General features: G+C 43.4%; 1 protein-coding gene across 2 annotated transcripts; it reads right to left on the bottom strand.

The window, feature by feature from the left end:
* Positions 1-7,565: 7,565 nt before the first annotated feature.
* LOC132818660 (uncharacterized) lies at positions 7,566-11,160 on the bottom strand. Of its 2 annotated transcripts, none has more exons than XM_060829680.1 (3): positions 10,952-11,160; positions 10,804-10,873; positions 7,566-8,132 (listed from the first exon to the last, which is right to left on the bottom strand). In XM_060829680.1, exons 1-3 carry the CDS (start codon positions 11,117-11,119, stop codon positions 7,753-7,755), a joined length of 618 nt encoding a protein of 205 aa, XP_060685663.1. In that variant the 5' UTR covers positions 11,120-11,160; the 3' UTR covers positions 7,566-7,752. The 2 variants fall into 2 exon arrangements, with proteins under 2 accessions (XP_060685663.1, XP_060685664.1); XM_060829681.1 differs by having other exon boundaries at positions 7,566-8,129.
* Between the last annotated feature and the right edge of the window lie 3,503 nt (positions 11,161-14,663).

Raw genomic sequence — 14,663 nt, 5'->3', positions numbered from 1 at the left:
TTAGCAAGCAGGACTCAAACATTGTAATTTCCAGATTACTCCCAGGGCCAGGTGCAAAAGAGCAGAGAGATAGGAGGATAAGGCAGATGAATTAGTGGCTGGTTGTGGTGCTCCAGAAAGAGGTTGTTCTGGAAGGTTCTTGGGCAAGTCAATTCGCCTAGAACTGAGAAACAAAACAGGAGTGCAAATACATTGCTCAGTTTTGCCTGTTAGAGTACCAGCCAGTGGGAAGGATACAGAGCGACAACTCTTCAGAGAAATTAACAACAAGTGTCATTCAGTAATTATAATGAGGGAATTTAATTACTAAAAGAGTATTAATGTAAAGAACAGCAAGAGTCAAGCATTTTTACATTGAGTTCTGGAGAATGTTCCACATTCAATGCAAGAAGGAAGTATTGCTAGACCTGGTTCTTGGGAATGAGGTGGGTCAAGTAGAGCAAGTGCCATTGGAACCACCTGGATTGTTGGACTTTAAGGCTGAGGATGACTGAAGGAAAGGGCAAAGGACAATTCAGTTGGAATAATTAACTGGGGAGGAGCTGACTTCAATAGGACAAGAACAGAGCTAGACTTCATAAGCTGGAATTCAAGGTTGGTGGGAAAAGTTGTAACTGAAGAATGGACTACCTTCAAAGGTAAGATGTTTGGATAAAGTCAGGGTACATTCCCTTAACAGAGAAAGGGAGTGCAAACAAACCTTCCTGGATGAAAAGTGAGATAGAGGGGAAGAAGCTTATGTGTTATAACACATCAGATAGAAAATACAGTTGAGAACCAACAGAGGAATGCAGAAGCAAATAAGAGAAGCAAAAAGAGATCATGAGAAGATTGCTAGCAGCTATCATACAGGGGAGTTACAAAGACTTCCAGAGGCACATAAAGAATAAAAGGTGAAGTAGGGTCAGTTCTGGACCAGGAAAGAAATTTATACTTACTTTATTTACTCATGAAACTTGAGCATTGCTGGCTGGCCAGTATTTATTGTCCTGTCCCTAGTTGCCCTGGAGCAGGTGGTGGCCTTCTTGAACCACTGCAGTCCATGTGCCGTAGGTAGACCCTCAAAGCTGTTAGGGAAGGAATTTCAATTGTTTGACCCAATGACACTGAAGGAATGGCAATTTCCAAGTCAGAATTTTGAGTGGCTGGAGGGGAATTTGCAGATGGCAATGCTCCCACATATCTGCTGCCTTTGTCCTTCTAGATGGAAATGGTTGTTGGTTTGGAATGTGCTGTTTCAGGACCTTTACCAAATTTCAGCGGTGCATCTTGTGCATGGTACACACTGCTGCTACTGAATGTGGATGTGGTGCCAAACAAGCAGGTCACTTTATTCTGAATAGCGTCAAGCTTCTCGAGTGTTGTTCGAGCTGCACTCATCAAGGAAAGTGGAGTGTATTCCAACAGACTCCTGACTTGTGCCTTGTAGATAGACAAAAGTGAGGACTGCAGATGCTGGAAATCAGAGTCTACATTAGAGTGGTGCTGGAAAAGCACAGCCAGTCAGGCAGCATCCGAGGAGCAGGAAAATCGACGTTTCAGACAAAAGCCCTTCATCAGGAATAGCTGATGAAGGGCTTTTGCCTGATACATCGACTTTCCTGCTTCTCAGATGCTCCCTGACTGGCTGTGCTTTTCTAGCATCACTCTTGTGCCTTGTAGATGGTGGGCAGACTTTGGGAAGTCAGGAAGTGAGGACTTGCTGAAGTTTTCCTAACATCTGACCAGCTCTTATAGCCTTTGTACTTATATGGTGAACCCAATTAAGTTTCAGAAGGCAGTAACACGGCTGAGATGTTAAATTAGCCTTTCACATCTGTCTTTCCTAAGTAAGGAGTTGCTGCTCAGGCCATGGTGACAGAGGACGAAGCTCCGTCATTAGAAAGGTTTAACATTGGTAAGGAGGTGGATAGGGCTGTTCATACATAAAGTTGATCAGGCACTATGACCAAAAAGGATGCATCACTGGGACTGGATAAGACACATGCAAGGATATTAAGAGAAAGGATTGGAAATTGCAGAGGCATTGGCAATGATCTTTCAATCTTTCCTAGACTCAGCATTGCTACCAGTAGACTAGAGACTTGCAAATGTAACACCCCGTTCAAAAAAGGTTATAATGATAAGCTCAGCAATTATTGGCTGTTCAGTTTCAGTTCAGAAGTGGAGAAACTCCTTGAAATAGTTGTTCGGGATAGAATTAATAATCCAAGGGGAAAACTGTGGGTCAATTTGGAAGAGTCAGCATGAATTTCAATCTCTTAACGGAAAATCATGTTTAACTAACTCGCTGGAGTTTTTTGAAGAGGGTAACAGAGAGTTTTTGAGGGTAATGCCACTGATGTGTAGATTTTCAGCAAGAGTTTGGTAAAGTGCTGCAACAACAGACTTGTGAAAAAGTATGTAGTTCACGGAATAAATGATACAGTAGATTGAAAATTAGCTAAGGGATAAGAAACAAAGACTAATAAAAGGGTTGATCCACTAAACGATGAGGAAGGAAGGTTGTGTGTCAAACCTGAGAAAATGGGTGAGATTCTCAATGGTTACTTTACATTAGTGTTCACTGAGGACAGGGACAATGTTGAGATTAGAGATAAAAATTTGTTTACTTTGGATCATGTTGACATAAGGAGGGAGGATGCGTTGGGTAGGCTAAAGGTTATTAAGGTCGTCAAATCCCCAGGACCGGATGGGATCTATCCCAAGTTGCTGAGGGAGGCGAAAGAGGAAACAGCTGGGGCCCTGACGGATATCTTTGTAGCATCCTTAAATACGGGTGAGGTGCCAGAGGACTGGAGAGTTGCTAATGTTGTCCCCCTGTTCAAGAAGGGTAGTAGAGATATTCCAGGTAACTACAGACCAGTGAGCCTGACATCAGTGGTGGGAAAGTTGTTGGAGAAGCTACTGAAGGATAGGACCTATTTATATTGGGAAGATAATGGGGTAATCAATGATATGCAACATGGTTTTGTGTGGGGGAGATCATGCCTTTCCAACTTAATAGAGTTCTTTGAGGGAGTGACCAAGTTGATAGATGAAGGAAGGGCTGTAGATGTCATATACATGGACTTTAGTAAGACATTTGATAAGGTTCCCTATGGTAAACTAATGGAGAAAGTGAAGTCACATGGTATGCAGGGTATTCTAGCTAGGTGGATAAAGAACTGGTTGAGCAACAGGAGAAAGAGTAATAGTTGAAGGGAGTTTATTGAAATGGAGAAAGGTGATCAGTGATGTTCCACAGGGGTCAGTGTTTGTGATATTCATAAATGATCTGGAAGAGGGCATTGGTGGTCTGATCAGTAGGTTTGCAGGTGACACAAAGATTGATGGAGTAGCAGAAAGCATACAGGACATTCAAAGAATACAGGAGAATATAGATAGAGTGGAGAGTTTGGCGGAGAAGTGGCAGATGGAGTTCAATCTGGGCAAATGTGAAGTGATACATTTTGGAAGGTCTAATTCTACAGCGAACTGTACTGTAGACAGAAGAGCCTTGGGAAAAGTTGATGAGCAGAGAGATCTGGGAGTTCAAGTCCATTGTACCCTGAAGATGGCTGCAGTGGTGGGTAGAGTGGTCAAGAAGGCATATGGTATACTTGCCTTCATCAGATGGGGTATTGAGTATAAGAGCTGGCAGGTCATATTAAAATTGTGCAAGACTTTGGTTCAGCCCCATTTACAATACTGTGTATAGTTCTGGTCGCCACATTACCAAAAGGATGTGGACACATTGGAGAGGGTGCACAGAAGGTTTACAAGGCTGTTGCCTGGTATGGATGGTGCTAGCTATGAAGAGAAGTTGAGTAGATTAGATTAGATTTTCAGCTTAGATTCTCTACAGTGTGGAAACAGGCCGTTCGGCCCAACAAGTTCCGAAAAACAACCTTCCCTGACTAGTGCACCTAACACTACAGGCAATTTAGCATGGCCAATTCACCTGACCTGCACATCTTTGGGCTGTGGGAGGAAACCAGAGCACCCGGAGGAAACCCACGCAGCCACAGGGAAAATGTGCAAACGCCACACAGACAGTTGCCCAAGGCAGGAATTGAATCAAGGTCTCTGGCACTGTGAGGCAGCAGTGCTAACCATTGAGCCACCATGCCACCCCAAAGTCCTTCATGGTAGCCTCCAACCCATGGTAGAATTGAACCAACACTGTTGGCGTCACATTACTCTGTAAATCAATGATCCAGCCAACTGAGCTAAACCAATTCCCAATAGGTTACGATTCTTTTCATTAGAAAAAAGGCGATCGAGAGGTGACCCAATTGAGGTCTACAATCATGAAGGGTAGAGACAGGGTAGATAGAGATAAGCTTTTTTCCCAGAGTGAGGGATTCAATAACGAGAGGTCACGCATTCAAGGTGAGAGGAGAAATTTTAAGGGGGATACAAGCTGGAAGTACTTTACACAGAGGGTAATAGGTGCCTGTAATGCATTGCCAGCAGAGATAGTAGAGGCAGGCATGCTAGATTCATTTAAGGTGCGCCTGGACAGATGCATGAGTAGGTGGGGAGGAGAGGGATAGAGATCCTTAGGAATTGGGCGATAGGTTTAGACAGTGGATGTGGATCAGCACAGGCTTGAATGGCTAAAGGGTCTGTTCCTGGGCTGTAAATTTTCTTTGTTCTTTGTTCTATGACAAATGGATATTTTTCAGACTGGAGAAAGGTACATAGTGTAATTCCCCAGGTTTTGGGACACTTGCTTTTTCTAATATATATTAACAATCTATACCTTGGTGTGCAGGAGACAATTTCCAAATTTGCAGGTGATACAAGCTTCGATGAATTGTAAACTGTGAGAAGGACAGCGCCAAACTACAAAAGGACATTGACATGTTGGTCAAGTGGGCAGATAGGTAACAGATAAAGTTCAGTGTAGATAAGTGTGAGGTTCTGGTGGATAATGTATAAAATAAAGGGTGTGCAGGAACAGAGAGACCAGGGTGTATATGTACATAAGCTGCAAAGACAGGTAGACATAGCAGTTAATAAAGCACTCAGTACCCAAGACATGATTAATAAAGGCATAGAGTACAGGAGCAAGCAGATTCTGCTGAACGTGTGTAACACACTAGTTGGACTTCAAATGGAGTATTGTGTACAGTTCTGAGTGCTACAACCCTCTGAGAGAAGAAACTCATCCTCATATCTGTTTTAACTGTGAGACCCTGATACTGAGATAATGTTCTCTGGTCCTAGACTCTTCAACAAGAGGAAACAACATTGCTTCCTTGAAAGAGTCTGTTAAGGCACCATAGAGTCATAGAGCTGTACAGCATGGAAACAGACTCTTCAGTCCAACCTGTCCATGCCGACCAGATATCCCAACCCTGCCAATACCCCGCCCATATCCCTCCAAACCCTTCCTATTCACATACCCATCCAGGTGCCTTTTAAATGTTGCAATTGTACCAGCCTCCACCACTTCCTCTGGCAGTTCATTCCATACATATACCACACTCTACGTGAAAAAGTTGCCCGTTAGGTCCCTTTTATATCTTTCTCCTCTCACCCTAAACCTATGCCCTCTATTTCTGGACTCCCCCACCCCAGGGAAAAGACTTTGTCTATTTACCCTGTCCATACCCCTCATAATTTTGTAAACCTCTATAAGGTCACCCCTCAGCCTCCAAAGCTCCAAGGAAAACAGCCCCAGCCTGTTAAGCCTCTCCCTATAGCTCGAATCCTCCAACCCTGGCAAGATCCTTGTAAATCTTTTCTGAACCCTTTCAAGTTTCATAACATTTTTCCAATAGGAAGGAGATCAGAATTGCACGCAATATTCCAAGAGTGGCCTAACCAATGTGCTGTACAGTCGCAACATGACCTCCCAACTCCTGTACTCAATTCTCTGACCAATAAAAGAATGCATACCAAACACCTTCTTCACTATCCTATCTACCTGTGACTCCACTTTCAAGGAGCTATGAATATGCACTCCAAGGTTTCTTTGTTCAGCAACACTCTCTAGGACTTACCATTAAATGTGTAAGTTCCGCTAAGATTTGCTTTCCCAAAATGCAGCAGCTCGCATTTATCTGAATTAATCTCCATCTGCCATTTCTCGGCCCATTGGCCCATCTGGTCAAGATCCTGTTGCAATCTGAGGTAACCTTCTTCGCTGTCCACTACACCTCCAATTTTGGTGTCATCTACAAACTTACTAACTGTACCTCTTATGCTCACATCCAAATCATTTATGTAAATGACAAAAGATAGAGGACCCAGCACCAATCCTTGTGGCACTCCATTGGTCACAAGCCTCCAGTCTGAAAAACAACCCTCTACCACCATCCTGTGTCTTCTACCTTTGAGCCAGTTCTGTATCCAAATGGTTAGTTCTCCCTGTATTCCATGAGATCTAACCTTGCTTACCAGTCTGTCATGGGGAACCCTGTCAAACGCCTTACTGAGGTCCATATAGATCACATCTACTGCTTGCCCTCATCAATCCTCTTTGTTACTTCTTCAAAAAACTCCATCAAGTTTGTGAGACATGATTTCCCACACACAAAGCCGTGTTGACTATCCTTAATCAGTCCTTGCCTTTCCAAATAGATGTACATCCTGTCCCTCAGGATTCCCTCCGACAACTTGCCCACCAGCAATGTCAGGCTCACCGGTCTATAGTTCCCTGGCTTGTCCTTACCACCGTTCTTAAAGAGTGGCACCATGTTTGCCAACCTCCAGTCTTCCAGCACCTCACCCATGACTATCGATGATACAAGTATCTCAGCAAGAGGCCCAGCAATCACTTCTCTACTTCCCACAGAGTTCTAGGATACACCTGATCAGGTCCTGGGGATTTATCTACCTTTATGTGTTTCAAGACATCCAGCACTTCCTCCTCTGTAATATGGACATTTTGCAAGGTGTCACCATCTATTTCGTTCCTTTCTATCTCTTCCATATCCTTTTCCACTGATATAAATACTGATGCAAAATACCACTGGCAAAATGGATTTTGTTTTGCCATGTGATTCTTTGATTTTTAAGCACAGCTTCATAATTCCCTGAGGAGTACTCCCTTCATTCTCCATCCGTCCTGAAAGGTCTGTGCATTATCTATCACAATGGTGCTTTGAACAAAAATCCATATTGCATAATGTCTCTACAACATTCTTGATCATACTAGATTTTCTATGGCAATTACTGTGCACAGGCTGAGTTCATGAGGGTCCCACCTTCTTGACCTCTCCCCTTCTCTAAGGCTTGGTTGAACTCAGTACCAGCCCTCTTTCTCTGAGGAGAGAGACAGAGCACTCCTATGATCATGTAGGACTGTGACTTCACATCATCAGCACAATACTCCTAATGACATCTATTCCATAACATCCTGAAAAATATATGCTTTGTCCAAAATGCTGATAGATGGTCTTTTTGAATAAGTTTTGCTTCATTGAGTGACATTGATGTGCTTAATTTAGTTGCAATAATTCTCAAAACACCAAATGCTGCATTATCTTAAAAAATGTTGACTCCGAAGCCTTTATTTACAAAAATATTTATAAAAAAACATTTATGTCTGTACATTGACATTCATTAAAGCTGTGTTACAGGTAATGTATTACCGTTTGGGAAAATAAAAGTTGCTGAAGAGATATTGCACACTGTACAATAGAAAGATTAGTTCACCCTAACAGTGGAGGCTCGGTCAGTGTCTCACTGTTGTATTTACAGATAAGTCCAGCTCTAAAACGGTAGTCTGAAAAAAGTCATGGGCCTTTTTTTTCTTTTTCATAGCTTAAACAGACCCAAAAACGTGTCTGTCTCCTGAACTCGAACATACTTAGGATTTGATTTGACCAAAATCTTTGACCCTCGCCGCAGTCTGTAGGTGCTCCCGAAGATGACCGTGTTCGAGTTCAGGTCCGAGGCGGTGCGAGAGTTCCGTTCGATCTCGTTCTTGCCATCCATGATCAAGGTGAACTTCACGCTCGTCCAGTTGGCCTTCAACATCACCTGGACATAGATGAAATAGTAGCCGTCGCTTTTTATTTCCAGTGATTTATCAGTCGCGTTGTACTCCGCGCAGTTTCCTGTGAAAACTTGCCCAATCCTATTCTGCCAGGCCAGCGCTTGATCTTCTCCAGTTTCATTGCTGTCTGGGAATGCTGCTGGAACACATTATTCATCATCAAACTTCAGGCACAGATTCGGGCACACATTGCTTGATGGAGCATTTTGTTGCAAAAGCTTTCCTTTCATACACGTGCATGTGTGTGGAAGGAAATCTTTTGCAAGAAAATGCTGCATATATATGTAATATAAACTACCTCTATGAATAATCGCTTTCACATTTTTTGCCTGTTTTCGAAAGCAGAGACACTTTCAGATGACTCGCACCTGACATGAAGTGTGGGCAGGTGAGTGGGTGGGGAGTGAGTTGGCTTGGGGATGAATGGTGGGTGGATAATGGAGGGAGATCCCTGAATCTGTTTCTCTTTCGACAAGAGCCCACACTCTTGTACGAGGTGTTAAACACAACACAGAGGCAACTCCTTCCTCTTGTGTCGGTCTCGGGATTGGGGGGGCGAGGAGGGGTGCGGAGTGTGTTCAGAACAAGTTTCCTCATTTCCCTTTCCTCCACCTCACCCCACCGTTCCAACCTTCCGGCTCAGCACCATCCTCATGACCTGTCCTACCTGCCTATCTTCCTTCCCACCTATCCACTCCACCCTCCTCTCTGGCCTATCTCCTTCATTCCCCCTCCCATTCACCCACTGTATTCTTTGCTACCTTACCCCACCCTCCTCCCTGACCTATCACCTCCATCCCCACCCCCATTCACCTATTGTACTTTATGCTACTTTCTCCCCACTCCCAACCCCCCCCCCCCATGTATCTCTCCACCCAGCAGGCATTTTGCCTGTATTCCTGACGAAGGGCTTTTGCCCGAAATGTCGATTTTCCTGCTCCTCGGAAGCTGCCTGAACTGCTGTGCTTTTCCAGCACCACACTAACCTAGACTCAGAACAAGCCGAGCCCTGTCCTCCAGGCGCCCTCCTCCCGACCCGTGTTGATATTTGTTTTAGTTTTGTCTTTCCAAGCCGTTGGCGGGAGCAGGAGCTCGATGGATCCAAAATAGCAAAAACACTGCGGCTGCGGGAAATCCAAACAAATAGACAGAACTGGGAAAGCAGAATGCAGAGAGAGTTGATGCTTCCAACTTTCACTCTCTCTCTCTCTGTCTCGCTGTTTATATTCACGGGTTGACCTGCCGCCTCCGACATTTATTTTTCTTTCTCTGTTTTGATGCATTATTGGAAAGCACTTTCGTTTGTCAGTCAGAGGTCGGAAAGTGGACTACTCCCTAATCGCACCACCCAACACCCAATACAAAAACCATCCCGACCTCCAGACAGAAAACATGTTTGATAAACATCGCAGCCGTCAAAGCCGGGCTTTTACAGTTCCAAACACAATGCTGGAAATCAGTTTTACAAAAACAGTGCTGGGGGCGGGGATCGCAGTGCTTGTGGGGAGCATCTTCGGAGAGAGTCTGACTTGTGAGCAGAAGTCACACTGGACTCGAAAGGAAATTTCTGTTTGCTCTGTAGAGAAGGGTCACCACCTGTATTTAACTGTACACCCGAAGTCCCTCTGCAGTGTGCAATGACAAATGCACAGACTGCGTCCTGTGCCAACAGGACCTTGTATAGCAATTCGCCCAAGGTCCTGTGTATTTAGGGACTGTCTGCTCAGTAATTACGCCTGGGTACAACTCTGTTCCTGTCTGTAAAGTGGAGAGGAGCCTAGCTGAACTCACGGATCAATTTAAATATCTGGCACCTCCCCCGCGTTGGTCGTGGCACTTTGAGAAAACAATTTTTTTGTGATTGTTGTGTTTTCCCTGGAGTGATCCAACCGGTTCCCCGTCAATGGCTTGGAACGCCTGCCTAGAATAACAACCAATGAAAATGGACTAAAAAATTATTCATACGGGCCGTCACTTCACGGCCAATTTTTTTTTGGGGGTTCTAAAAATAGTGCAGTGATGGAATCACGGAACTGATTGCGGCCCGTCGTCAGCATACTAGCCCATCTCCCCATCCTTTCTAAAAACCGAAAAAAAACCGCGGATGCTGTAAATCAGAAAACCAAAACAGAAGTTACTGGAAAAGTTTAGCAACTCTGAGGAAGGGTCGCCGGATCAGTAACGTTAACTCTGATTTCTCTCCACAGATACTGCCAGACCCTGCTGAGCCTTCCCGGCAACTTTTGCTTTCGTCCCCATCCTTTCACTTTTTTTTAAAAAAAACATTGGATTCCTCACAGTGTGGAAACGGGCCCTTCGGCCCAACCAGTCCACACCGACCCTCCGAAGAGTAACCCACCCAGAGCCATGTCCCTCTGACTAATGCACCCAACACTGTGGGCAACTTAGCATGGCCAGTTCACCTGGAGTGTGGGAGGAAACCGGAGCACCTGGGGGAAACCCATGCAGCAGACACAGGGAGAATGTGCAAACTCCACACAATTTTAATCAACTTTTTAAATTTAAAAAAAGGTCGCGAAGTTAGGCTTAGAAAAGCTGCAATTAATTTTTTTGAAAAAAACTTTGTAAATATTACTCTGAACCGTCAGCTCTTTTTCCTAAAGAAAATTTCATTACCCCCGTGTTGAAGTGTGTAAATGCCTCCTGGAGATGCTGACCAAACACGCTTTGCTTTGCTCACTTTACTCTATGGTTGGCCCCAGAATACTTCAGGGCGGGAGAGCAGCAGCAGGGTTTGCAGAAAACAGTGCCAGAGCTGAACAAAACGTCACTACACACGAAGCACTTACCTGCAGTCCAGTGAGTAGCGCATTTTTCGGGTGACAACGCATTCCCATGCATCTTGCCCAGGTGTTCCGCCTGTTTAAATAGATAAAGCCATTAAAACCTACCCGCACAACGAGAATGGGAGCAGAAAGTGTGACGGAAGAAACGTACCGTATCCTGCAGTCGTGTTCTGAGGAGGCAAAACGAGAGATAACTTGCCGCCAGTACCAAGACCATGATTACTATAATAACCAGGGACCAATGAAACAGCGCCCTGCGGTATTTCCCACGTTCCCTCAATGGGACTGCCGCCTCATTCAATGGTACAGTCCCATCCATGGCCACCGTCCCTGTGTTATATGAGGAGAGTGAGATCTTCCTGGAGCTGGGCTGTCAATAGACTGTGGGTTTAGAAAACAGCTACTTTTATATCCCACGACAGCCCCCATGTATGCAAATGGTCTCGGTCTGGTCCGATTGATCACACTTCCCACACGCAAACACACTGGCAAGCCGTCTGCTGCCTTTCAATCCTGTGTCAGTGAAACTGAGAAAACCCAAAGTGACTCTCAGTTGGCAACCATCCACTCGTGAGAAGGCGTAAGCGGCAGCCGCGGATTTGCAAGGGGAATAATCCAAAAGCGACACTAAAGCAATGAACAATCAAGAATACACAGGGTAGCTGACAGTGCCAATGAAACTCAATACCTACACAGCGCAAGTATCAAACAGATACTGCGCTGAAATGTGTTATTTGTGTGTGTCCGGCAGGGGAACCGGGGAGACTCGCCTTCCGCGGCGCACATTAGCACGTGTACAACTCCTGGGAAGCTCAATTACGAGGGGATTCATTCAGGATTATTCGTGGACCAGTCACAGTTCTCATTATGAGTTGTGGTAGGACGTACAGACAAGACATGGGGTCCGGGGTAGAAAATCTAGTGAGGTTTGATGAGCTGGCAACATGAAAAGCGGTGTTCTGGAGGAGCTGGTATTGAAGTCACTGTTTGTACATAACATCCCTGAACACGTTGATTAGAAAATTTCTACTTCAATGGGATAGTCATCTCAGTCGATTTGCATCAGGAACTTAGGTAGCTTTGGACCAGATCTACATGCATACATATATAGACATATATACACACACATGTTCAGATATAAAAATACATATTTGATTCTCTAATTGTGTTGTGGTCTCCTAAACCCATGGCCATCTTTCCCCTACCTCAATACTTTAAACTGCTCTTGTCAAGATCATAAATGATGTCTTTAATGATTGTTACAAGGACCTTACCCTTTCCCAGCTGTCTGTGACTCTGACATAGCCCATCACTATTCTCCCCAAACACCAGCCCCAGTATCAGCCCCCTCAGTGCGATTGCTGTCATAGAATCTCTAAAGTGAGAAAGCAGGCCATTCAGCCCATCAAATCCACACAGACCTTCCCAAGAGTATCCCACCCCCTACTCCATTTCTGTAACCGGACATTTCCCTTGGCTAATCCATCTAATCTGCACATCTTTGGACTATGGGAGGAAACCGGAGCACCTAGAGCAAACCCATGCAGACACGGGGAGAATGTGCAAACTCTATGCAGTCACCCGAGGGTGCAATCAAACCTGGGTCCCTGGCACTGCTAATCACTGAGCCACTGTGCCACTGCACCTCTATCTCTAGTTTCATTTTTATCTGTTTAAAAATTGTCAATGTACCCCCAGCAATTTTTTTTATCTTCACAAACTTGCACCAGTAACTGTGGTGATCCACAAAGATCTATTGTTGCACTCTCTTATTTCTCAACTATTTGCTGGCATTCATCCAAAAACATGTTGGTTTCTCTGCATAAGCTGACAACACCCAGCACTATCCACCTGTTACATCTTTAAAGCTCTATTATTACTCCATTATCAGACTGCTTTATTTACATCTGCGCCTGAATGGGCAGAAATAGATAATTATTGGGAAAATCAAAGCCATTGTTTTTGCCAGGTGAAAGTGAGGAGATGCTGGAGATCAGAGTCAAGATTAGCGTGGTGCTGGAAAAGCACAGCAGGTCAGACAGCATCCAAGGAGCAGGAAAATTGATGTTTTGGGAAGGAGACCTTCATCAGGATTCCTTTGGTCCAGTCAAAATCCATTCCCTAATTATATTCTCTGTCCCTGTGCCCACAAACCTACATTCCATCTCAGTCAAGAAAAAAGTCTCAGTTTTAAAATTCTGATACAAATTCTTGCACAGTCTCAACCCTTCTCGATCCTTGAAATTTCCTCTAGTGCTACATCAATCTAATTTTGTCCTCCTGATCAACCCTGATATTAATATTTCATCATTTGGTAGCCATGTGTTTACCTTCAAAGCTCCCAGGCTCTGCAATTTCATCCTGTGAGATCTGTTCTTATCTCTATCTCTGTTTCCTCTTTCAACATGTTTCTGGAAGCTTACCTAAGCTTTTATTTTTTAATTGTCGTAAGTGAGTGACTGTCAAACTTTACTTTGTAACAACCATAAGCTCATGATCTTATATAAACACAAGTTGTTGCTGTTAATTTGAATTTATGCAAAGGAATAGATTAAAAATATTTGATCACAAAGTACAAGAAAAAAATATGATGACTTGTGGATTGAATTGTTAGCAACTTCAAGAAGGCATTAATTAATGCCAGATGAAATTAAATTTGAAAAAAAGATATGCACAAATCTTAGGATCTTTTATATGCATCTTCTTATTTTCAAAAAATCTTTCAAACTGAGAATTTGCTAAAGTTGCTACAAATAGGAGTTTAAAGGAACATGTAGGTGTAGATAAGGCATTAAAGTTAAACAAAGAACTGCAGGTTTTGGAAATCTGAAACGAAACCAGAATTTCCTGGAGAAACTCAGTAGGTCTGGCAGCATCAGTGGAGACAGAAAGAATTCAGGTTTTGCATTCAGTAATCCCTGTCAGTTCAAATAAAAAGTGTTTAGTTTCTCTCCGTAGAATCTGCCAGACCTGCTGAGCTTCTCCAGGAATTTCTGGCTTTGTTTATGTACAATGCATTGATTCGGTCACAATTAGAATAATAACTGGCATTTCACTGTTAGTTTTCACTGTCATTACTCTCATGAAATTGACAAGTATTTTAGTGGTTTAGACATTTAAAGAATAATATGGGAATCCAGAGGATACACTACATAGAGTGCAGCCTTTCCCATAGCCACAATCTCACCTGCAATCAGGATTTGTTGAAATCTTCCAATTCTCCCTGTTACTTGTACTATAAATTCCTAGAAAAAAGTTCCACTTTCTGGAAAGGGGGAAATTTGATGTTTATTGCCATGCCAACTGCATAAAGACTGCTACATTTACACAATAGAAAGCTTACCTTTTCTTGACTATCACCTGATGAAAGAGCATCGTTCCGAAAGCTAGTGTGCTTCCAATTAAACCTGTTGGACTATAACCTGGTGTTGTGTGATTTTTAACTTTGTTCACCTCAGTCCAACACCAGCATATCCAAATCATACCTTTACTTGTTATTTGAAATGCCAAATGACATTATTAAGATAAAACAAATGCTACATCTTTTTTAAGGCAGTTTTTTTTCTTTTAAGTCTGTTTATCCCCATTTTAATTTCTATCTTTAGGCAGTCATATATATCTTCCTTCCCAGTTTGTTGTGTGTATGAAAACTTCAAACTGCACATTTCTCACTGCGTCTGTTCATTTTTTTTAACATTATGGTGACAATAACTGTTCACATTAAACCAGAACTGACCACATTGAATACTCCACCTGAAACAACACCAGAGTCGGAGCCACAATGGTTTTGTAAAGTCCATCGTTTAGAAAAATAAGGAAGTTAAGAAAAAGTGTCTGGGGATTGACCCAAAAGACCAAATCAG

The sequence above is a fragment of the Hemiscyllium ocellatum genome, chromosome 9 (genome assembly GCF_020745735.1).
Source record: "Hemiscyllium ocellatum isolate sHemOce1 chromosome 9, sHemOce1.pat.X.cur, whole genome shotgun sequence".
NCBI classification, from domain to species: domain Eukaryota; kingdom Metazoa; phylum Chordata; class Chondrichthyes; order Orectolobiformes; family Hemiscylliidae; genus Hemiscyllium; species Hemiscyllium ocellatum.
The sequence above is the reverse complement of the archived record's forward strand: the minus strand, read 5'-3'. Positions and strand labels throughout refer to the sequence as shown.